Here is a 24,304-nt window from a genome sequence, read left to right as displayed (position 1 = left end):
CTCTCCTCCATCCAGTTTGCCGGAGCTCTGTTGATTGCGGTGCTGCTTCATCAGAGACGTAGCCGTTTTATCTTTGGGGACGAAACGCCAATCCGAAGAGCACTACCGGGGCGTATCTCGTCTTGCGGAAAGAGGCCTCCTCGACTCGGCTAATTCCTTTACGATCTATTTGTTTCGAGTTTTCCACTGTAATTTCGTTTCAGTTTCCATTTGTATTTCTTCTTGGGTTGTATTACGCCCGGCTAGTTTATCTATTGTAATCCCTAAATTTCCATCAGTTTGATGGTTCCCTCGAGAGCATCAAATTGGCATGTCTATGTGAAGAGGAGACTGTGATGACAACGTCGAGGCTTGAAGTGGAGAAGTTAACCAGGAAGAATTACTTTAGTCTTTGGCGCATTAAGAAAAAGGCCATGTTGATCCAACAAGGCCTTGCAGAGGCCTTGTTGTTGGATATAAAAGCGAAGGAGAGAGATTTGGCTGATGACAAGAACTTGGTCAAGAAACAACATATATGATGGAAAAGGCTTGTAGAGCCATCATTTTAAGTTGGGAGACAGTCTTGTATGGGCGAAGAATGCAACCGGGGTATGGGTGAAGCTTGAGAGTTTTTATATGGTCAGATCTCTTGCAAATCAGGTTGTATATGAAACAAAAACTTTACTCATATAAATTCCAAGATGAGAAAGGAATGAATGATCAATTGGATAGATTCAATAAAGTTATTGATGATTTAGAAAATATTGATGCAAGTCGTGGATAAAAACAAGACAATTTTCTCATAAATGCAATGCCAAGATCTTTTGATCGTTTGCATTGAAAGCTAAGGGACTTCAAAAATCCAGTATTGTGCATTGCAATCCTGCTGGGGAAGCTCCATTGGTGAAGAAGTAGAAAGGCAAGAAGCAAGAACATGACTATGTTTAACATCGGCTTAGTCCAGCTGCATGAGGTTACTTTGAAGTTGGTTAAATTAATTGTTCAGTAACTGATGGGTGCAAGTTGGCTGATCTTTGCGAATTGCAGCAGCAGTTGAAGCAGTTTGCGAGCTAATATCAATGTAGATCTTTGTCTTATATATACGTTGATGACTAGTGTGTATAGAGATTAATTCATACTTCGCCACACACAAACACACTACACAAAAGCCGTAACGTGTATCTTGTAGTATCATGGAGAGTGAATAACACGATCTTCTTCTTCCGTTGACACAAGTCTTTCATGGATCAATCCATGTAAAATTCTGTCTTGTTTAATCGACTTGAACTCAAAATCTCTGGTCTCAGGAATTAACCACTCAACCATTAGGTTAATATACACACACTTCATTTTGTGATTCATATCACATATAGCGTCGCGGAGTAGTATTTCTTACCAATAAATGGTCCTAAGTAATACTTCTTGTAAACTTTATTTTTCTCATTCAAATAAAGGACTAAGATAGAAATATTATGAACACCATCAGTGATGATGTGATCTAAGCATATTATTATTACTAAAAATGGATTGTTAGGGCAGATGCAAGTGGACTAAAAATAATAAATCAGCTAGGAATAATATACAACAACATAAATTGTTGATATAAATTAAGCTTGTTATAGAATCCTAAGCTGCAAGTCTGGGTGGCCGACCCTTGCTTTGTGTCTTTGGAAAAGATCTTGAAGCGCTTCCACAAACCGGGCATGGACCTCCATAACCTTGTATGGTGCACAAATCAAATTACAGAACTACCAGGAACTGTAGAATCATACATAAAGCCTTTCCTAATGCACATAATGTTTATTGAAATGCTTCCACTGTTTCCTATCTTAATCTCCAGTTTATGCTGATTATCCACCAACTCCCATCACCAGTACAGACTCGTTATTGAAACTCAGATATTTGAAGATGATTTACTTCACAAGTACTATTTTTGTTCTTTATAAATTATATCATAGAAGGTGTATAGGGTATACCTCTTCTTTAGTAGGTTGAGAATTTTTCTTCACCAGAATTGGTTCACCAACCACCACATGGAGCGGCTGTCTAAAAGGTAGAGGTGAACTGCAAAGAATTGTCATAGTTTGAAATTCAGTACAGATGATAACTTTTTAACATCAAAATGGAAATTCAACTGTAGAGCGGAACTTGCAGATGAAACTTAGTTTTCCTCAGTTTGAAATAAATGAAGAAAAAGAGTTGACAAAACTGTGGTGAAGTGAATTAAAAATGAATTTTGAATTTCAAGTTCAGTATTTTCTTCTAAGTTATTCGAATAATCTGTAAAACAAGTCTTTGACTTGTTCTTTCTGGTATCTTTAGTCAAGTCAGTTACTATTTTTTAGGAGTGTTATTAGTGCTTAGTTAGTGTGTTAATGGATTAGTTATTGATGCAGTACGTGTTTATTGGATAAGTAGTATTTTTCTGTCTATTTAAGATCGAGTGATTATCACAAATCATATATATAAGTTCTACATTCGATCAAAAACAGACAGAAAAATACTACATATCCACTAAGCATGTACTGCATCAGTAATAAATCTACTAAAACACTAACTAAGCCACTAATAACACTCCTAAAAAGATACTGAAAGAACAAGTCAAAGACTTGGTTTTATAGATTATTTGAATAACTTAAAACAGAAAATACTAAACTTGAAATTCAAAATTCAGGTTCTATTTCACTTCACCACAAAAACATCTTGTAGAAGGTTTATTATGGCTTTAGAACCTCCTCTTGACCTAAGCTCAACTATTTAAGAGTTTTTTTTATTCTTAAGAGCATAAGTGTCCATGATTGCTCGTATCATATAAACGATCAATATGGAACCTGTGGCCATTGAAATTTCACCACATCTTATACAATAGTGAGTATGATGGAAAGAACTCGGTAAGATACAACTAATTATGAAGAAAAAAGACACCTGTTGTGCAGAAAAATAGTACATTTAAATTCCACATTCCTCTCTATTCCACATATTAAGCTTTTTTTTAAAAGAATAACCTATCATGGCCCATTATTTTCAAATTAAATCATGCTTTAAGAAAAAGGAAGATCAGCAACATCTAAAACTCAGTAACACAAATTTCCAAAACAGAACATACCCTAGTACGCCCCAGAACACAATGGGTGTGAACTTTATGGCTCTGGAGAACTCCCTAAAGAGTTTCCCACCTGGTCTCCACCACTTGTATACATCAGTCTGTAGAACAATTAAACAATCACAGAGTAAGTAATGTTTTGAATTTCTGGCAAGGGCTATAATTTGTAGGGTATAAACCATTACACAATAAGAAAACATGTAAAAGGTTCAAGGTGTAATTCAGAATATGTGTTCGTGCAAACATTAACTGCAGAGCAATAGTACAACCACTTATATAAACATTCAAGGAAAGTTCCCTCCAGATTCTGGTTATTAATTGGCTTCGTCACATTTCCTGTCTATTTCTTTCTTTATTTCTTTTCATAGCATGAAGTGTGTTTCTGGTGATTCTTTACATTCCCTAGATTTCATTAGTTAAGACAATGATGCACCATGTTTAAATTTGAGGCTTACAAATTTGTTCCACATGCTCCTTTATGTGCTGGTATACTACTCTACTTGTATCCAACATTGTTCAACAAATTGTTTTTCATGAACAGGTGGCAGCAATGATAGTGTAACATTTCATTTAGGCTTGGTGTTGGGAATTTCATCCAGCATTCCAGTGTTTCCATATGATTCCGGTCTTACACTAACAGAATTGGAGGGGGCACACTTCCAAAGGTCATAAACCCCCAGCATGGCGACCAAACTATCCCAAATTTATCAATAGGTCATGACTCACCTCAACTCCGACCTAATTTATATCAAAACTACTAAAAATTATAGTCAGGTATGACCTGAATCGAAACAAATGTGTGAGCAAACTCATAAAAAATCCAGATAAAGCACAAAAGGTAGCTTGCTAGCAATCTCCCATACAGAAAGTGTGTATTCATATTGATGCATGTCACATATATTGATATATATGCATCCAAACTTATATTATTATCAGAATTCCAAATGACGAGAAAAATAATGAAAACTGACTCACCTGTCCAAAGCAGAAAACAGGCACCAGAGGTTTGCCAGTCTCTATAGCAATTCGTACAAATCCTTTTCTGCTTTGTAGAAACGCAACCTGTGCATTATAGAAAAGAACATAGGGTAATTAGAATCATTTTAACTGTGAACCTGTGATTTAACAATGAAATTCAGCACTACGAACAGTCACTCCTAACACCCTTCAACAGACAGGAGTAACATGAATTATGTACTACAGTCAAATTCTTTTATTGTATTCCATTTGTCAGTACAATCTGAGAAAAAATGTGCAGACATGCATAGAGACTACATACAACTAGTCAAGTATAAAAGTCATAGAGACTACATACAACTAGTCAAGTATAAAAGTCTCACTTGCAAGTTTTGTGACAAACCCACAAATGGTAGGTTCTGGGCTTTTCACATCTTTCTTCTACTACAATACATAATCAATATATATATATATATATATATATATATATATATATAGGTTTGTGTTAAAATGACAACCCCTCTTAAAATGACAACGTGACAACGCTTATACAGCAATATTATAAACGCTACACAGCAATATCCAACACGTTAGACAGCAATCTATATTGCTGTCTAACGTGTTGGATATTGCTGTTCAAGAAAAATTGATGTTTTTTTTTGCCACGTGGCAGCTTTCAATGCTAGAAAACATGTATGCTTATGAGATGAGGATGTCAAGACAAAGTAGGTAAAATTTGTTTACAGCAAACATCATAAACGGCAAAAGGAAATCGAGATGGTATAAGGACAAAAAATTATGTGATGAATTAAAAGACAAGCAATAGAAGAAAGTATCCAAGTTGCTAATGATCACCTCAGAGCCATGCTCCATATAGCAGGCCTCCTGGACTCCTCCTGGAATTATAATGCAGCTATAACCAGATGACAAAAGTGCAGTAAAATTTTTCCTTGTAGCAGCTGAAAGTCCCAACCACGTCCATAAATGTCGCATGAAGGGAGTGTAGAACACCTGAAAAGTTATCCATAATCAAATTTTGGGAAAGGCAAATCATTATTATGACTTCAGGATATATAAATGCATGTGATTCTTACAGCAGAACTTGCAAGAACCTTGATCTTCGGAAGAGGCATGAAACCAGTAAGATCTGCTATCGCAATTACTCCAATAGGCCAAACTGAATGTGGTTCATAACCAAAAACTGCAAGAGATAGAGGAAGAACTTTCAGGAAGCGAGGGATTCTGTCGTCTAATCGTTTGTGCTATGAAAATTTAGCAAGAAAAGGCACAAACTAGCTGACAAATAGCTCCCTACTTCCCTAGTAACATTCCACTAATGCAAATAATACCGTAATGTTTACCTCCAAGTTGAGTTATACTATTCAGCTCAAAGGTTTCGGAGTTGGCTATACTGTTAAGAAAGTGGTTCCTACCCTTTACTTCCACTTAGGATCAAAACTGTTCAGGTCACCAATAATATCAACCCCGAGAGGGTTGGTGGAAATACAGCAGCACAATTAACTCCTCTCATGACTTACCATGCTATTGCCACAAATTAGTTACAACTTCATTATCTCACAAATGAAGCAGCCCCATACACATCTTCACTACAGTTAATGGAGCTATTAACACTCAGAAATGCTAAAAACTTTTACTTCAATTAAGTAAAGAACTCACATAAAAAAAATGCTAGCTGTGGAAAGTAAAAAGGGGAAAATCATAGTAACTCAAAAGAAGTAGCTTTACCATATGCTTCATTGGGATCAAAGGCTTTGATGTTCTCCACATGCAACGCCACCGGAAAATAACCAACTGCATGCTTACATATATACCTGATCAAATCATTCACCAACACATTCAACCTCACAAACGCATAATTCAAACAACAAGATAAAAAATTGAATTCGTATGTGCAAACATTATAACATAACCTGGCCAAATTCCGGCCCCATCTGCTCCGCTCATTAATCGGAATCACCATAAATACGAAGAGCAACACAATTCCTCTGCAATGAACGCCGCCACAGATTCGATTTTAATCCAGAAAGGCACGAATTGAGAAAACACACAGACGATAGCAGGGATTGTTACAAACCCGAGTGATTTGGGAAAGGGGAGGAAGAAAAACGAGGCGAGGACGATCGAGACGATGAGATGGACCGACCCGAGCCACAGAACAATTGCAATAATGGAATTCATAAGCGATCCTCGAGTGCCCTTGAACTCTGCCGCGGTCGGGGGCGCGTCCGACTCTGCTTCGGACGACGGCGATCTCCGCCGCCTGACGTCGCCGTTGGATTCAGACGACATTGGAGTAAGGGGAGAGAAGAAGGAGTGAAGGCGATTGATGGCAGCAGAGGAATGGGAGAGCTGGAAATATATATCATGTGGGAAACAACGCCATCTCGGAAATAATTTATCTCTCAGCGACTTTTCGTCGAACACTTTCTGGATTCTACCTAAAAGTTATCACATGTCACCGCAGGCACGGACACGTGCCATTCAATTTACATAATTTGTTACTATCCACGTCATTAATGCTTAATCAACGAAAATTAATAAATTATGTAAAGTTAGAATGATAATACCTATTAAAATAACACATATCACAATTCCTAGTCAATCATTTATACACGCAGACGAATAATAAGCTGTCATGTGGCAATAAAAAAAATGCTCAAGTGCAAAAATCTCGGCCAGCAATATACAACACTGTATACAATAAATTTTTCTCGGTCAGCAATATCCGACACGCTATACAATAATCTATAGATTAATGTGTAGCGTTTATAATATTGCTGAATATGTGGTGTCACGGTGTCACTTTAAGAGATGTTGTCATTTTAACACAGACCAAACTACTATTACTGTATTTAAATTTATGCTGAATTATCGATCCGAACAAAATTATAATAAAATACATATTTTTTATTCGGCAAAATTCGTACTAGAATAAGAGTAGTACCGCTCAGATTTTTGTCACCATTGGAAAAATTAAATTCTAATTCTGATAATTTTGTAATATTATGCGATTATTTTAAACATTTAATACTATTTAATTCCCAACAAGTTTGTAGGAGTTTTTTTTTTTCAATGGTTGGGCCAAAGATATCTGTTGGCCGATCTAATTTACTCTTCTCTAGTCTATTTTGTAGACATTTTGAAAGATGAAACAGTTGGAAAAAAATTTTTTTACTATGTTTTCGAATTATTTATAGTAAATATATCGATTTTCACCAAGATACTAAATTTTCATTTTTGTGGAGAAATTTTTCGAAATTGGCAATATTCTCTGACATTCTTTAAACACTGTCCTATATTTGATTTTTGTAATCATGTGTCCAAATTTTGATTTTTGGAATTCATATAACTTTCCGACCCAGTTTCTTGGCTTTGTCTATTACTTTTGTCTTTTTTTTCATAAGAAAAACGATATACGCATTTTTCCCATGATAACAATATTTTGTAAGATCGCAGTAAAAACACTAGAGAGAGATAGCCTGTCACATTCCAATAGACAGGGATGCTAAGTTTCTTTTTAATTCTAGTGCTTACTTAAATTTATTGTTACCAGCAAAATGTTTTTATGATGAAATTTTAAAATTTATATTATACTTTAGGCTTGGACCGAACCATCATAATAGCATAGGTGTGAATATATGAAGAGGCTAGTTAATAATTTATGAAACGGTCTGACCTATTTTGTCTAGTTGAAGTAGATGGACAATGCCTTTTGAAGGATCATTTAATTATCAGTCTAAAGATCTCGTGCAATATACTTATGAAATTGGGACGTTTGTAATAGAGCAATATCGGAGTTCACACGTAGATATTGGATGTATGAATTTGGGAAATAACATTATGAAGCCGATATGGATGATGTTGGTGTTGAGGAAGAGGATGTTCCATGTGATGGTGACAGTTATGTAGTCCATCGTCTCAAGATGAATCTGAATGAGAGAAAAATTTAAGTCATAATCAGATGAAGGACTTTCTAACCAAGGTCATATTCTCCTTTAGTTGATATAGATCCATCGGTTCTACATTATGCGCATTGTGTTATAGAATATTTTCATTCTATCTTCATAATGATAGTCACAACGATACAACCCAAGTTACTTTGATATGGCAGTCAAGAGCGACTCATGGTATTGGGATGAAAGCAACCCCACACATATTGGATTGAGAATAAATTTGATGGAAAACTACATTTGAAGATTATTAATTTGTAACATTTGGAAGTTGTTCACGGTACATTATTGTAGAAAGGAAAGAGGAAAAGCTGCATGTAGCATGCAAGTAATTGTGACACGCATTCTTTACTATATGAGGTTCTATATAATGAGGTCTTTGACAATCCAATAGACCATCAAATCCTTTTTCTTTTTTTTTAAACCACCAAATCTCATCTTACTCTCATGCAGGGACGGATCCAGGAATGCATATGAAGAGAGGCAAAAATATATATAGACAAAATTTAAGAGATTCAAGAGAGGCAATTAGTGGAAAATTAAAACTAATATATTTTATAATGTATAATTTATGTATATGTGATGAAATTTGAGGTGGGGCATTTGCCCATGCTAACTAGTAGCTGGATCCGTCCCCGCTCTCATGTTTTCTGTCATTTAACTTTGGACTTGGTATCCGGCCCAAACAATATGAGATAAATGTACGCTCTACAAATATAATAAGGCCGGATCATCGGGAGCCTATAGATAGATCAAATTAGCCTTATTTTTGCAAGAATGTATATACTACAAATTTTCGAACCCTAGTTTTTCTATAGAGGCACCACAACAGCAATTCATGGATAAATAATAGTAATACGATAATAATAATATTAATAACCGAAAAAAAATTTATCAAGGGACAAGGGATTAATTGTTACTGAAGAAAGTTGTCAGAAATTGCCTCCAACTCACGCTGACAAGATGAGGAGTGGGGTTAGGGGTTCGGTTGAAATTATATGTTTAATAAAGTCACGCACATGAAACGCGACTTTAAAGCAGAAAAAATGTAATGTATTCCAAAACCGCGCATATGTAACCCGTTTCTAAAGTCGCGTTGTCAACACTCAGGTTTAAAGCCCCGTAGCTCAACACGTTTTTACCACTCAATTGTAGATATTTGCCTCTGATGAATATCAAGCTAAACCGAGATATTTTGTCGAGTTTCGAGCGGGCGGAGGAGCATCAACAATAAGGGACGTCAGCACGAACTAGCCATAGGCTAGCGGGACGGGCGTGGCGGACGTCTACTATTGTGTTAGGCTAACGCGACGGACGAGCTGTCATCTGCGGACAATACACGTTAGCCTATCGGTGGCCGTCTATTGCGTAGCGAGCGATAGACTAACCGATTTTATTTTATTTTTAATATTTTTTATTTATACTATATATTTACAACTCATTACACTTCATTTTTTAATATTTGATAAACAACAACGATTTGAATTAATCGTATTTGTGAATTTATTTGCTCGACTAGGGTGTTGACTAGCTTGTTACTGGACTATGAGAACTCCTTAATAATATGATAGGTGGAGTTTTTGGCTAGCCTATTTCTAGCTTATAGCTAGTCTATGATCAGTTGTGTATACTCTTATATTTGAATGTCTCTTATTGCCGTGATACATTTGATAGTCCAAATGAAATTTACTCACCCATATTCAGAAAATAGATTAACTTCATTAATCAGAATTCGCATATATTTAAGCTCAAAATTCGCATATATTTAATGGTATATACTTTAGTTTATATAATATCCTGGAATTCTGGATCCGCAAAAGGATTTATTTTGGTTTAATTAAATGAAAAAATAGCCACGAAAAATAACACAAAGAAAAGATTAAGATAATGTCTTCCTCTGCCACCAGACCTTCCTCCTTCACACTCTTCACCATCTCCGCCCCTTTTCCACCGCCGCCACCGCCGCGCCTGCTCTTCAAAACCCCCACCGCATTCTTCACGCCCCTCCACCACCGCGCCAAAACCCCCATCTCCATCAATTCCATCGACGTCTCCAAAGAAGACAAGCAAGACCAAGACCTGCCGATTCCGTCGGAGGAGCCGGAGTCAAATCTCGATTCTCGGCGATTGGAGGAGAAATTCGCGGTCGTGAACACTGGAATCTACGAATGCAGATCCTGCGGGTATAAATACAACGAGACCGCCGGAGACCCGTCGTACCCGATTCCGCCGGGCTTGCCCTTCGATAAGCTTCCCGACGATTGGAGGTGCCCGACCTGCGGCGCGTCGCAGAGCTTCTTCGAGAGTAAGAGAATGGAGATTGCGGGATTCGAGCAGAATCAGCAGTTCGGATTAGGCGCCAACACGCTCACGTCTGGTCAGAAACTTCTGCTCATCTATGGTGGTTTGCTTTTAGGGTTTGCTCTGTTCTTATCGGGATACTTTCTCCAATGATCCATCGCCTGTTTTTTGGTGTATGCTTGTTTGTTGTCTATGAAAGTGTAATCTGTATATCGAATTTACTTTTTGAAGTCATCAGTAATGTATATCAATTGTATTTGGGAATGCCTGTTTTGTGTTTGCTTTAATGCTGCTGAGATCAAGTTAGATTTTTTCTCACTGTTATGTTGCTGGATGTGGTATTTGGTTATGAGGATTTTGAGAGAGTGATTTTAGGTGAAAATTGGAGTCATGGAAAGGTGCTGGTCTTGTATGTGGTTATGAAGTGAAGAGTTTTGGGCATGATTGAATTGTAGTCCAATTGAGGCCAAGTTAGATTTTTGCTTACTATAATTATGGTAGAGGTATTGTTAGGTAATGAGTACTATGTTAAAAGAGTAGTTTTTGGCGAAAATGGAGTTTTGGACATGGGAATGCTTTCCATATTCTGTGGCAGCTTTCGTGTTAAGTGACCGTTATCTTGACTGTTGTTGTTTGGAACTCAAGGAGAAGCCTAGTTCAGCTGTTTCTATAGGATCCTGAGAAAGTTGTATGTGAATCAGAAGATTACAGTGAGTTTAGCCTTGATTTGAGGTCCTCTGTTTTAGTTAAATATGTGGAGTTTAGGAGTGCAAAACTAACTGCAGATGAGGATTGATCTCTGAGGTGGTGTGTAGTATGAAAGTCATGAATTTCGAGAGCTTCCTCATTCAATAGTTATTGTCTTTTCAGTTTGAGCTTTGCCTCTTTGCTAAAATGGAACATCCATCTCAATGGAAATCGTAGTTGCTAGTAGCTACTCCACTTTCTTCCTTCCAAGCTCATAGTTGGGAAAATCCTATTTTTTCATAGGGTTCATGTACTCTTTGGTGATACTTAAAACATTCTTAGGATTTGGAGTGCATGTTCAACTACTACATTAGAGCATCCCCAACCCGGCTCTTAGCCGTCTCGCCGAGACGAGATGGCTAAGAGACCGGGTTGGGAGTCTCCCAGCTCCATAATATTTCGTCGGGGAGAAATTCTGGGATAGCTACCACCCCCCCAATCCCCCTCCACGTGTCGAGTTTGGATTGGGCTGTGACGCCCACTCACCGGTCCGTGAGTGGCCATCGTTTATTATGGTTTTTTATATTTCTTTTGAAAATCAGAATAATTTGAAAAAAAATACCAAAATTAATAAACCCAATTTCCCAAATTCGAAAAATGGTTTTAATTAAAAAAAATCAATTTTTCAATAATTTTTTTTATTTAAAAGGAGTCGTTAATTATGTTTTTAAATTTTTTATGATTTTAATTTGTAATTTTTGGGTATTTTGATTAATGTTTTTTTAAATAAAATATTTTTTTTATTGAATAAATGAAATAGTTAATAGATGAGATGGTTTTGAGATGGAGGGTTGCAAGTGGTATCTTTTGATGAAGAAATGGAGTAAAAAGTGGTGTGAGGCCATGAACAGTATAGAGATGAGATGAATTGGAGATAGGAACGGGGATGCTTAGCGTTTGTAATTTTTTTGTGAACTTCTTAGAAGTTTATAATCAGCCTAAATGGAAGTTTTTATTAATTAACATCTAAGGTGGAAAATTTATCCCACACTTGGAGACTTGTATAAAAAATTTTCCTTTCACAAATCTCACACTTGTATAAAATTTTAGTTGTATATAGCTGACCTGATACCCTCTAGTTAGTAATACAAGAAATGATTTGTCAATATTATATTTATATCTGTTATTTTATAATGATTCTTCAATTGATGCAGCCAAATCATTTTAAATTGGAATTACATTTTAATAACTCCATGTATTATTCCCAACTAGTATTACACATGTGCGATGCACAAATTAAAATATTTTTAATCGAAATCAATTAAATAAAATTAGAAATAATATCATTATATAAAAATTGTAAATAATAAATGTGTACTCTATAATACAATGAATTATTGGTGAAGAAACTTATGAATGATAATTTTGTAGGAATGATTTACACCAAATATTCAAACAAAAATGCATATTCACTACTTTGTTTACTTTTTCAGTTTTGCATATATAATCAACATGAATGTTCCTATTACTTTATTACTTCAATTTTTATTTTAATTAAAAGAATATCAAATTTCTTTCTTTTTCATTTCTCATTTGATTTGTTTATACTATTATACATCAAAATTTATTTATTTAAATTGATAAATTTTCAAAAAACACATACTTATTTAAAACATTAATTAGTTTAAATTAATACGGTGTGTAACTTAAATAAAAAAAATTAAGAAATCCCATAACGTAACTAATTAATAAATATATAAACCAAGAGCAATAATAGACTTGTATAAATAAGGAGTATATTCTATTAACAACTTTAGTAATGATTTGATGAAACTCATGTATTGAAATATGTAACTAAACTCATGTATTGAAATATATAATTACGAAGCCTTAACAAATTAAACCTAATGTATAAAATCGCGTCTCCATACCACAACGTCTTCTTCCAGAATTTTGTGTCCTCCCAGAAATTGATTCTTCCTTTATTTGAACTTCCTCTAACATGGTCAAGGTATGTTGTTATTTTCTTATTAGCATTTAACATAAGTGGATCCACTGGAAATGATGCTCTCAAAGGGATGGAAGCAAACACGCGTAACAGAAGCGCAGTGGCTTGGAGAACAACCACTGGATCGGGAGGATGCGCCCTTGCTCATTATGTTAAATAAATTGGCTACATTCAACCCCCATAAACATATGACTCCCTATAAGAAAAATGAAATTGACCATTATAAAAGTAACATTACATGTACAAAGTAAATCATGAATAACAAAAGGTCATATGTTACGAACTCCACAAAATAACTAAATTATACTCCCTCCGTTCCATAGTAATAGAGTCATTTTGTCATTTTGGTACGTTCCATAGTAATAAAGTCATTTCTTTTTTTAGTAAAAGTCAACACATTTTTCCACACCTACTTTACTTTCTCTTACTTTTTTCTTTCTTCATCTCTCTACCTTTTTCATTTTTCACTTTATTATCCATTTACTTAACTTACCTAACACAATTTTTCTTAACCTTTGTGCCAAAAAGAAACGCCTTCATTACTATGGAACGGAGAGAGTAGAATTTTAGAAAACTTGATAAACTAAAGAAAAGGAACTTGATAAACTAATGGAATTGAAAATATACTTTTCTATTTTTCTCTGCTTAATGCCAAAGCTTGATTAAGCCACACATTTCCCCTGGAGACTGATCAATTCTCAATATAGGTATCCTAGAGTTAACCAGAAAATCATCAATGGACATTCTACATTCATAAAAACATCAACTTGACCTAAATTTCATTTCAATCCATTGGAAAAGAGTCTCATATAATAATGGAAATCAATTAATAAAAAAATGTTAATTCGTGGTTGGAATGAGATTTTCACCTGGCTAAAGTTGGTTGCCCTGAAACGCTGAATAAATTATTGAAAGCCATTATGCCACTAACTATACCACTAATCATCTAATTATAGAATCTCAATAACCAACTCTTATCCAATAATTATAAAACTAAATAACTTTAGTTTGCGTAATTTTACTACTACTATTCAGTAAAAAAAGGCAGTTATATTTAAATAATAATATCTATTTTAAAAGGGCATTTTCCTAATCACCTCCAAAACTCACCTTATTTCTCTAAATATCTCTAAAACTCCCCTTTTATATAGTGTATAGATCTTCTGCACATTGAAAAGTGATTTTATAATCTATCTCATCCCCTTTTATAGTATAGATCTCCTGAACATTGAAAAGTGATTTTATAATCTATCTCAGCCCAATATCTTATTCTATTATCCTGTATGAAAGGGAGTGTAGCTATCCTTGTCGGCCCAAGAATACACCCACTCTGCCTTTTCTCTTATGCTCACATTTATGCATTCGAAGCTTTTCTTTGTTATTTTGATCTTACTTCTTCCGCAAGTCTCATGTGTAAACGCCATAAGTTTTTAAAAAAATTAGTAAATAAGAGAGAAAGAAAAAATAAGTAAATTAAGAAAAATATGAAAAACATTGTAGATAACGTATGAGAGATGAGAAAAAATAGGTAAATTAAGAGAAATATGAAAAAAATGTAGATAACGTATGAGAGATGAGATATAGTGGGCAAAGTATGAAAAGAAATTTTCCATTTTTAAAAATGAGCTTAGAAAAATCTAATAGAACTGTGCTTGGTGTGAAATATTATTACTATTTTTTAAATGTATTAGCTTCTTGTACATAATGAATTACTAGTTCTTTGTATTTCCTTTTGGCACGAAAAAATAATGAAATTTTGTAATTACTCAAAATAAACTGTTCTTGGACTGGAAAACTATTGATTTGTATATTGAAAACTTTTAATACAATTTTCGGCAGAAAGTATCTTTTGTGCACAAATAAATTATATAAATTTTCTAAAGCATCTACAATAGCACCCCAAAAATCCCTAACCCATTTTTATGTCGTGGTTTGGTGCTCTTTATACGAAGGGAAGTCATGCATTCACATATAAATCACGTATATAAATTTATTTGACTAATTATGGGATCAATTAATCATATGTTAAACAATTAATTGTATACAAGGACTCACATAAATCATGACTAAGGAATTAAAACCCTAATTCATGATATTCTACGATTTAGAATAACCGAACATATTCTCTAAAGAATCAATGATTGTTTGCACCTTCTCCACATGAATATCTTCGTACTCGACCACAAATCATCTAATATTTATCCGGAACTCAGATAATGACCGTTGTGTGGGAAAAATTTATCAGGTCGAAAAGGACTTGACAAGAAAGAAGACAAAATATCAGCTTTGTCGGACTTGACCAGAAAGAAGACAAAATATTAGCTTTGTCAAAAACCTTTTTTTTCGTCCACTCCTAGAAGGGGAGCACGAAATTTTGACTAATTAATTCCTTAAAACTCTTCTTTTCGGTCTCTTTTATATAGGGTTATAATGAGTTAGATTAGGTATCCATGGAGTTTGGACTAGGGTCAAACCTGTTGGTCTTTTACTAATTAAATTGAGCCTCAATTTAATACAAGCCCAACAGAATATTATTATCGGCCACTACATCAAAATAATACTTAACTGCCCGTCCAATCCAAAATTACGAGTAATCCGGACAAAAACCTCTTTAATTTATTATTTTCCTTGTTCAAGATATAAATACCCATTAATTAATTAGTCTGTTATTTAACTTTAATTAATTAATATCTTTTTCCAAGAGTTGTCTATTTCGTAATTTTTATTTATTATTCTGGAATAAATTCCAATCGGCCGAGTTTCTGAATAATAATTTTTTTTTCGAACACCTCTAGAGGATATTTTCAAACTTGACTCACTCAGCACACGATTCAGTGCAATAGCAATACTAGCACCTCTGGACATTGGTCACTCAAGATATAAGGATTCTTGGATTACAAAAATTCCGCACCATTTGATAAATCAAAGTAAAGCATAATAAAAATCGTATGTTCAATGTTATGTCAATAATGATTAAGAAATAACAATCACCAAGACCTAGTCTTTCAACAAATAGCAAGAAAGAGTTATTTCAATTGTTAGATCCTTCAGTGCTATATTGCACCAGTGTCATTTATTTCCTAAGGTAGGAAACATACGGACTGATACTGCAACCTTTCACGATAGGTAGTCAAAGTCTATCAAGGTTGTGAATTCTATTTCTCTTCTACAAAGAACTGACTGTGTCACCTTTTGTGAACGTCGTTCACGACCAGTCTATTATGCAGAAGAATTAGACTTGTTTGTTTCTTATACATTTAAATATTCGAGAGACATCTTATAAATGCATAAGCAAACTCCAAGCAATAAAAATTACTTCTTCTCGCCTTGGGCTAAAAGTGGATTGTAGAGTATATTATATATACAAGCAATTCTATTCGTGCAATATGCTCGAAATATGATTTTCAGTATACCAATCATAAGGCCATCCACAACGTTATCCCTTATCCATCTCTTAACCCCCTCATCTTTTCACTATTCATGGGCCCCACTGTACTTTTCACTCCATCTCTTAACTAAGAGATAGTACCTACATCCCTTCATCTCTTAACTATTCATTCAATTTCATTTTTTATTTTTATTTTCAACAAATCCGATTAATAAAAAACACACTTCATTAAGTAAAATAAAATTATAATTTAAAATCCTAAAAATATAAAAATATAAAAAGCACATAATTAAAATCCTAAAAAAATAAAAACACATAATTAAAATCATAAAAAAAATAAAAAAACACACCATTAAAAAAATGGAGGCAAAGAATACAGAGGCTTTTTATGGTGGATAATTTGTGGGAATGATTTGGTATTTATAGAAGTGATTGGAGGCTTTAAAAAAATTGAAAAAAAATTACAAATTAAAAAAAAAAACGACTATAAACGGCTAGTATAATTTTTGGAATTTTTTTTTTATATTTTTTAATTTTTGAATTTTTTTTGAATTTTAAAAAAAATAAAAAAAAAATCAATTTTAACGGATATAAATGTCGTCCACTCGCGGGCCGGCGAGTGGGCGTGCACGAACCACAGCTCGGCGACGTGGCGAGCTGTCTCGCCAGCTTCCTCTTCGGAACGAGATGGCGACGAGACGGAGCTTGTATCGCTGTCTCGCTGCCATCTCGTCCGAGACGAGATGGAGACACCCACGCTATGCGCTGTGGGTGCCCTAACATTTTCCCCTACTACTTCAACATTTTCAGTTTTAGTCCCAAAATCTGCAATAAACCAACTCCAAAATTAGTCCCAACTTATTTTTTCATTTTTCATACTCCCTCCGTCCCAAGATAAGCGACTCACATTCCTTTTTGGGACATCCCAAGATAAGTGACTCATTTTCTTTTTTGGTATTCTCTCTCTTACTTTTTCTCTCTACTTTATTAATTCTCTTACTTTATTCACTTTCAACTCTACTAACAAAACCTCATTTCCTTAAATCCCATGCCGAAAATTTGTGCTCACTTATCTTGGGACGGATGGAGTATTTTTTTTTTCATTTTCGATTTAGAATCAAATAACATAGATTAAAATATCAATATTTATACAAAACACTACAATGATAATATTTTTATTAGATTAAAATTACTGCATTAAATTTCAATTGTTACGCACATAAGAAAGGATGTATTTAAAGACTGAATAACGTATTAACATTTATAAAAAATCAAAAATAAATAAATAAACTGAATTCTGTCACATTTTAACAATAAGGTCGCAAAAAATAATAACCGCAACACCAGCACCCGCCGCAGCTGTATTCCTCCGGCCGGCCACAAAAAAAAACATACCCTAAGGCTGGAATTTTCAGCCTCATTGTTGATACAATTAAGTTTTGTGATTCGAATCCGGACATAAGGTTCATGTGGCATGTCTAACATGTGAGTAGCAAAAAAAGTTGGCGTAACCAATCTTGCAACAATTATGTACCGTTTTCAATAGCTACAAAACACACTCAAAATCCAATTTCATTTCAATTAGTAGTAGTACTTTTTTGTGTTGAACATGATGTATTATTTGTTTTTGATATTAAGATTAAAAATACCTCATAAAAAATATGTTAAATAATTATTTTTTGTAATATTCCTTAATACTTCCAAAGTAAGGCCAGTGTAAGGTAACTACTGTGTACTGTGTCGTGAATAAAGATGCCATTATAAATCGCAGATGGGTGCCGTTGACATTTGTGATTACTTATGTTTTCAGGTCAAATTTGTTGATGGTATCATTATTATACTATAGAATTTACTAAAGTGATAAATCATTATTCAACCACACATACATGAACTGTCACGTGATTCAGATTCAAGAAATTAGTACCGGAATCAAATCATTTCGTAAAACTCAATATATTGAGCTGGATTTAGTAAGATTTTTATTTTATTTTGCACAAACTAGATCTACATAAAATAGTTAGATTTGTTTCTATTTTTGACTTTGATGCTTGAATTTTACCCCCCTTGAATGTCCCTAAAGATACATGAGTACAAAACTATGATGTAAACATACCGATATTAATTATAAACTATTTATAAAAAAAAAATTGATAAGATAGTGACACAGGTAAGTTCATTACTAGTTTCTTTTTTTGGGCGATGGAATTGCTTGTGACACAAATGAAATAGTATAGCATAAATCTCGATGGATTGAGGTTAATCACTACCGTTGGAAAGTAAAAAAAAAAAAGTTGGTAAAGAAAGCAATAAGTGAGGAAGAAATATTTCACATGACCCCAATTAATGCTACTACTTCATTTGAATGAAGCTATGTTGTGACCCAACCTATAAACAACAATGATGATTGTACTTGATTTCCAAATGTAATTAACGATTATCCTTTACTCAATCATTACTTGCATTAGCATTTCCCCTACCCTTAATCATCATTCCTATTGTTCCTAACGGTAAATAAATGTATAACGGATATTTCTCCATTTTCCCTATGTTTATGTTATGCTAATTATAGTTAACACCTTTTTGCCATAAAGAGGATGGAGAGACGCTTCTTTTATGTTTATTGTTTTAGTCAAACACATGTCATTTATATTTCACTTTGTTAGTGAAAAATACTTGCTTTGCTATTTAGTACTTAGTATAGTACTATAGTCTATAAGCCATCGGTTGACGCATGAATAAATTATGACTGTATTTTTTCAATAGAAGGTATCTCATGCCCATGGTAAGAACAACTACAGGACAAAATTTCTTGTCAAATTTAACACCAGTAGAATCGTTTAAATGATGTGTGACAATATGTAATAAATAGAAAAATTATTAAAACTTTGGACCGTGTGCCATGAGGTAGATGATTTCCTATTTTCCAATCCTCAAACCTCCCATCTATTGAATAAAGTGTGCCATGAGTTAGATGATTTCCTATTTTCCAATCCTCAAACCTCCCATCTATTGAATAAAGAAGAAGAGTACTCCATCCGTCCCAAAAGATTGTCCCATTTTAATCGGACACGGGTTTTAAGAAATGTAATGGAAAGTGAGTTGAAAAAGTTAGTGGAATGTAGGTCCTACTTTTATATATTAGTTTTATAATAAAACGTGAATATGAATGAGTTAGTGGAATATGAGGTCCACTACCAAAAATAGTAAAAAGTGAATTGAGACAAACTTTGTGGGACGGACCGAAATGGGAAAATGAGACAATCTTTGTGGGACAGTGGGAGTATTACTCTAATTGAGCTACAATTGCCTTCAATTCATGGTTCACATTTCAATTTCATACTCTAATTGAGCTACATTGTCCGTCAATTCATCTTTCGCATTTCAATTTCAACGCTTCCTTCGTTCAATAATAAATTTCATACTCTAATTGAGCTACATTGCCCGTCAATTCATCTTTCGCATTTCAATTTCAACGCTTCATTCGTTCAATAATAAATATCATACTTGAGTGATGACATAATATTTTAGAAGATATTGTTTCGTGTATAATAAGTGGAGAGAAAATTTTATTTTTATAGAGAGGAATTTTTCTAAAATAAGGTGATACTATTTTTTATGGAATAATTTTTTTTAAAAAATGTGACATATATTTCTGAATAGAGGAAGTATCTTAATAAAAAAAACATTAATATAGTTAGATCTAGATCTATATAGCGTAGTATTAATAATTATAATTATGTTTTCATAATGCACGAACAAACTCGCAATGGAGTTATTTAAATAAAATTAAAATATACTGATATTTTATTTTTTTATTTTCTAGAATGATAATGCGACATTCACATTCCTCTCTTCAAAACCCAAGACAAGAACAAGAACCCCCACATTCCTCTGCCGCAATTCCACCAGAAGCGATGCCATGTTTCTGCACCAAAAACTAATAAACAAATATGCACGAAACATCGACTAAGTTGTTGGTGGAAAGCAGATGATATGATTGAGTTAGTTCGAATATGAAAGAATTACTGCGTTGGAAAAAGTGAAGTGGGGTGCGTCGTGGGCTCTGTTTGTTTTCAGTTTACCTTTAAGATTAAAGCAACTCCCAACATCCATCGATCTACTCTTCACGTTTCATGTCTCAGTGGGGCTTCCATCTTCAACTCTCCACTCCCTTCTGCTTTTATTTCTAATCAAACCCCATTTGTCTTCCAGCCACCAGATTTCATATGGCTTCCCTCACAAAAGTCCAGATTTTGTTTCTTTGCCTCTGTGTTTTTCTTGCTCCATCATTTTCTTCCAAGGTAATGATGCCTTTTTTTGTGTAGTTATGGAATTGTTTCTGATTTTGGTGGATAAAAATGGTGTCTTTTATTGTTTAGTTGTATGTGGTGTACATGGGCAGCGGAGGTGGTGATGGCCCAGATGAGATTTTGAGGCAGCACCATCAAATTCTTAATGATCTTCATAGGGGGAGGTTGGTTAATTGTTCACCCTCTCATTACTTCTGCATTTACTGCCTCACTGTGTTTGTCCTCATCAATTGATTGCTTTGTATGTGTGTGTGTTAATGCAGTGTGGAAGAGGCCAAGGCTTCTCATGTGTATAGTTATAGGCATGCTTTCAGAGGCTTTGCAGCCAGGTTGACTGAGGAGCAAGCTTCTCAAGTTGCAGGCAAGTACTTGATTCTGCTTAAATGCTAGTACTCATGATTAAGATCAACCTAATACAGTGACTGATTTATTGAAATTGTACTTTTCTCAAATTTAAAGCCTATGTCCTACTAATAGTGTTGGTGTGGTTGGGATTAATTAATGAAACTCAGAAATGCCGGGAGTTGTGTCGGTTTTCCCCAACACTAGGAGGAGCCTCCACACCACTCATTCTTGGGATTTCATGGGCCTCCTTGGTGAAGAAACTATGGAGGTTCCTGGTTATTCCACCAAGAACCAAGTTAATGTCGTCATTGGTTTCATTGATACAGGTAACATTATCATTTGCTTCATCCACAATTTTCGAATTCCACAGGATTTTGGTTATCTTCTTATGGCCTTTTGCACAAGTTTATACACTGCAAGACTATTTTTGATGTCTCATTTTGCTGATTTTGGTTATGTTATTATGGCCTTTACTGCTTTTCTGATGTTGGCAACAAAAACTGGATATATAGTTTTTCATTTTAGAACATGAAGGCGCTATACATGATTGAATTCTTGATTCCTTGTCCCACCTTTCCACTCGAATAATAGAACTTGGCGTTCATGTAAAGAGTCTAATTACAGGTATTTGGCCGGAGTCCCCTAGTTTTAGTGATGCAGGCATGCCCCCTGTGCCGGCTGGATGGAAGGGACGTTGCCAGCCAGGGGAAGAATTCAACTCTTCCATGTGCAACAGGTTGAGTACATCTGGCTTCTTCTTCTTCACCAATCATTGCATATATTTCATCGTTCGTTGTACTGAATTGCATGGGGTAATATGTCTTTCTTGTAGGAAAGTGATTGGTGCAAGATACTACCTGAATGGCTATCAAGCGGAAGAAGAGCAGGAGAAGATAGTATCATACAGATCTGCAAGGGACAGTGTTGGACACGGGAGTCATACCTCGTCAATTGCTGCAGGTCGATTTGTTGATAACATGAACTACAGCGGGTTGGCAGCGGGTGGAGCCAGAGGGGGTGTTCCGATGGCTAGGGTTGCTGTATACAAGACCTGTTGGAGGTCTGCTTGCTATGACGTTGACTTGTTGGCTGCATTTGATGATGCCATTAGGGACGGGGTGAATATCATATCCCTATCTTTGGGCGGTGATTCTCCACAGGGAGATTATTTCAGTGATGCCATTTCCATCGGGGCCTTTCATGCTGTCAGCCATGGAGTGGTGGTGGTTGCTTCAGCCGGAAATGAAGGGACTCCGGGGTCTGTAACGAATCTTGCTCCTTGGATTATCACTGTGGGAGCTAGTTCCACAGACAGAGACTTCACATCTGATATTGTTCTTGGAAATGGAGCTCATTTTTCGGTAAATCACAATCTCCTGAATTCCAAGTGCTGTCGAGTAATTCATTCAATCCTCAACAAGTCCTTTTTGTTCAACAGGGTGAGAGTCTAAGTATTTCAAAGATGCACACCTCAGCTAGTATCATATCCGCTGCTGAAGCTTACGGAGGATACTTCACTCCTTACCAATCCAGGTGAAGCCGAAAGGTAGTTTGTTGTGAGTACGTTCAGCATATCTATTTTCCACGTAGAATCTCAAGTTGCTTTAGTCTTTTGTGTTCATACCAGTTACTGTTTGGAGAGTTCCTTGAATATCACGAAGGTGAAAGGTAAAGTTCTGGTTTGTCGTCATGCTGGGAGCTCCACAGAGTCGAAGCTTGCAAAAGGCACTGTAGTGAAAGATGCCGGTGGAGTTGGAATGATCCTCATTGATGAAGCTGATAAAGATGTCGCCATTCCTTTTGCAATCCCAGCAGCCATTGTTGGAAATAGAGTTGGATATAGGATCTTATCTTACATAAAAAAATCAAGGTTTGCTCTCTCTCCCTCTCTCCCTCTGTCTGTCTGTCTGTCTGTCTCTAATTATAACCTCCTTTCTAACTCACTTATTTTTGTAACAGGAAACCTACATCAACAATTATGTCTGCCAAGACTATTATAGGATCTCGATCTGCACCTCAAGTTGCTCCATTTTCTTCAAAGGGTCCGAACGCGTTGACTCCTGAAATCCTTAAGGTGAAATGATGGATTCTTTTGCTTCCTTTTTGGCTGCTTCTTTTTGTTACTCGTTGAGTATTTGGTCATAACAGGCTCGTTTCTGTGGCCTATTTGATGAATTTGTAGCCCGATGTTCTAGCTCCGGGACTCAATATCCTGGCTGCCTGGTCCCCAGCAACCGCAAAAAGGAACTTCAACATACTCTCTGGAACTTCCATGGCTTGCCCTCATGTAACAGGAATAGCAGCCTTGATCAAGTCCGTGCACCCGTCTTGGTCCCCGTCTGCCATCAAGTCTGCTATTATGACAACTGGTAAAAAACACTGGAGTTTCAAATTTCAAATAAGTATATGCATTTTGCTAAAATTTGGTATGACGTCGCTCAATGCCTGCACTATAAGCACGTTCTTGGATTAAAGAACGTAACTTTTAACTTTTTTATGCAGCTACGACATGGAACAAGCACCGGAAACCCATTAGGGCAGGCCCTGATGGCCGGAAGGCGAATCCATTTGACCTGGGGTCAGGCTTTGTGAGGCCAAAACAAGTCCTCGATCCTGGTCTGGTATATGATGCAACACCCTCTGACTACAAAGCTTTCCTCTGCTCGATTGGCTACAGCGACAGGAAACTGCAGCTGATCACAAGAGACAACAGCACTTGCAGTAGTGAAGTATCAACATCGGCCCTCAACTATCCTTCCATCACGGTCCCGGATTTGAAAAGCTCGTTTTCAGTGATCCGGACAGTGACAAATGTTGGGAGGCCGCGGAGTGTCTACAAAGCAGTGGTGTATCCCCCAACCGGTGTCAATGTTACTGTGGTGCCTAAGAGGCTGGTATTTTACAGGTACGGCCAGAAGATCAGCTTCACAGTTAAATTCGAGGCGACTGCTCCAACCAGAGACTATGTGTTCGGGTCGTTATCATGGAGGAGCAGGAGGTCGTGGGTGACCACGCCATTGGTAGTCCGTGCCTTGAGTTCGAGGTCGGGTTTACAGATGTAGGCTGCGCGCTCGGGTTGGATATGAAGGTGAAGAAGGTGTAGAGCCAAATGGAGTTGAAGATTAAAATTTTGGTTTGCAACATTTGATTCGTGAATAGGGTTGTTTAGAACTAGGAAAAGAGTAGGATATTCATTGCACCCACTTCTTGTATTACAAATGTTGTTTGAAGTATTTATCTTATTGTTAGTAGTGA

General features: G+C 35.6%; 3 protein-coding genes across 7 annotated transcripts; 2 read left to right on the top strand and 1 right to left on the bottom strand.

The window, feature by feature from the left end:
* Window positions 1-1,465: 1,465 nt before the first annotated feature.
* On the bottom strand, window positions 1,466-6,426 carry LOC125211455 (diacylglycerol O-acyltransferase 2D). 2 transcript variants are annotated; one of them, XM_048111257.1, is made up of 9 exons: window positions 6,135-6,426; window positions 5,971-6,045; window positions 5,786-5,871; window positions 5,134-5,261; window positions 4,895-5,050; window positions 4,058-4,144; window positions 3,086-3,183; window positions 1,956-2,043; window positions 1,466-1,697 (listed from the first exon to the last, which is right to left on the bottom strand). In XM_048111257.1, the coding sequence occupies exons 1-9, from the start codon at window positions 6,347-6,349 to the stop codon at window positions 1,596-1,598; spliced, it is 1,035 nt and encodes a 344-aa protein (XP_047967214.1). In that variant the 5' UTR covers window positions 6,350-6,426; the 3' UTR covers window positions 1,466-1,595. The 2 variants fall into 2 exon arrangements, with proteins under 2 accessions (XP_047967214.1, XP_047967215.1); XM_048111258.1 differs by having other exon boundaries at window positions 5,134-5,240; window positions 6,135-6,425.
* A 3,416-nt stretch (window positions 6,427-9,842) lies between these two features.
* Window positions 9,843-10,575, top strand: LOC125212288 (rubredoxin). The gene has a single exon (XM_048112408.1). The coding sequence runs from the start codon at window positions 9,898-9,900 to the stop codon at window positions 10,462-10,464; it is 567 nt and encodes a 188-aa protein (XP_047968365.1). The 5' UTR covers window positions 9,843-9,897; the 3' UTR covers window positions 10,465-10,575.
* Window positions 10,576-20,259: 9,684 nt separating this feature from the next.
* On the top strand, window positions 20,260-24,304 carry LOC125216995 (subtilisin-like serine-protease S). Of its 4 annotated transcripts, none has more exons than XM_048118809.1 (12): window positions 20,260-20,443; window positions 20,607-20,695; window positions 20,774-20,868; window positions 20,968-21,065; window positions 21,217-21,375; window positions 21,674-21,785; window positions 21,882-22,410; window positions 22,488-22,582; window positions 22,677-22,919; window positions 23,009-23,123; window positions 23,232-23,418; window positions 23,552-24,304. In XM_048118809.1, exons 2-12 carry the CDS (start codon window positions 20,621-20,623, stop codon window positions 24,109-24,111), a joined length of 2,268 nt encoding a protein of 755 aa, XP_047974766.1. In that variant the 5' UTR covers window positions 20,260-20,443; window positions 20,607-20,620; the 3' UTR covers window positions 24,112-24,304. The 4 variants fall into 4 exon arrangements, with proteins under 4 accessions (XP_047974766.1, XP_047974765.1, XP_047974764.1 ...); XM_048118808.1 differs by having other exon boundaries at window positions 20,260-20,529; XM_048118807.1 differs by having other exon boundaries at window positions 20,260-20,535.

The sequence above is a fragment of the Salvia hispanica genome, chromosome 3 (assembly GCF_023119035.1).
Source record: "Salvia hispanica cultivar TCC Black 2014 chromosome 3, UniMelb_Shisp_WGS_1.0, whole genome shotgun sequence".
Classification (NCBI taxonomy): domain Eukaryota; kingdom Viridiplantae; phylum Streptophyta; class Magnoliopsida; order Lamiales; family Lamiaceae; genus Salvia; species Salvia hispanica.
The sequence above is the reverse complement of the archived record's forward strand: the minus strand, read 5'-3'. Positions and strand labels throughout refer to the sequence as shown.

What these genes read in the sequence shown, in the direction of transcription:
- LOC125211455 (XM_048111257.1), bottom strand. Translation starts at nt 6,349, where the DNA reads ATGTCGTCTGAATCCAACGGCGACGTCAGGCGGCGGAGATCGCCGTCG. An exon ending in ATATGGAGCATGGCTCTGAG is followed by an intron (nt 4,145 to 4,894) that starts GTGATCATTAGC and finishes TATAATGCACAG; the next exon opens with GTTGCGTTTCTACAAAGCAG. An exon ending in CTGTTTTCTGCTTTGGACAG is followed by an intron (nt 3,184 to 4,057) that starts GTGAGTCAGTTT and finishes ATTGTTCTACAG; the next exon opens with ACTGATGTATACAAGTGGTG.
- LOC125212288 (XM_048112408.1), top strand. Translation starts at nt 9,898, where the DNA reads ATGTCTTCCTCTGCCACCAGACCTTCCTCCTTCACACTCTTCACCATC.
- LOC125216995 (XM_048118809.1), top strand. Translation starts at nt 20,621, where the DNA reads ATGGCTTCCCTCACAAAAGTCCAGATTTTGTTTCTTTGCCTCTGTGTT. An exon ending in AACTCTTCCATGTGCAACAG is followed by an intron (nt 21,786 to 21,881) that starts GTTGAGTACATC and finishes TCTTTCTTGTAG; the next exon opens with GAAAGTGATTGGTGCAAGAT. An exon ending in GAAATGGAGCTCATTTTTCG is followed by an intron (nt 22,411 to 22,487) that starts GTAAATCACAAT and finishes TTTGTTCAACAG; the next exon opens with GGTGAGAGTCTAAGTATTTC.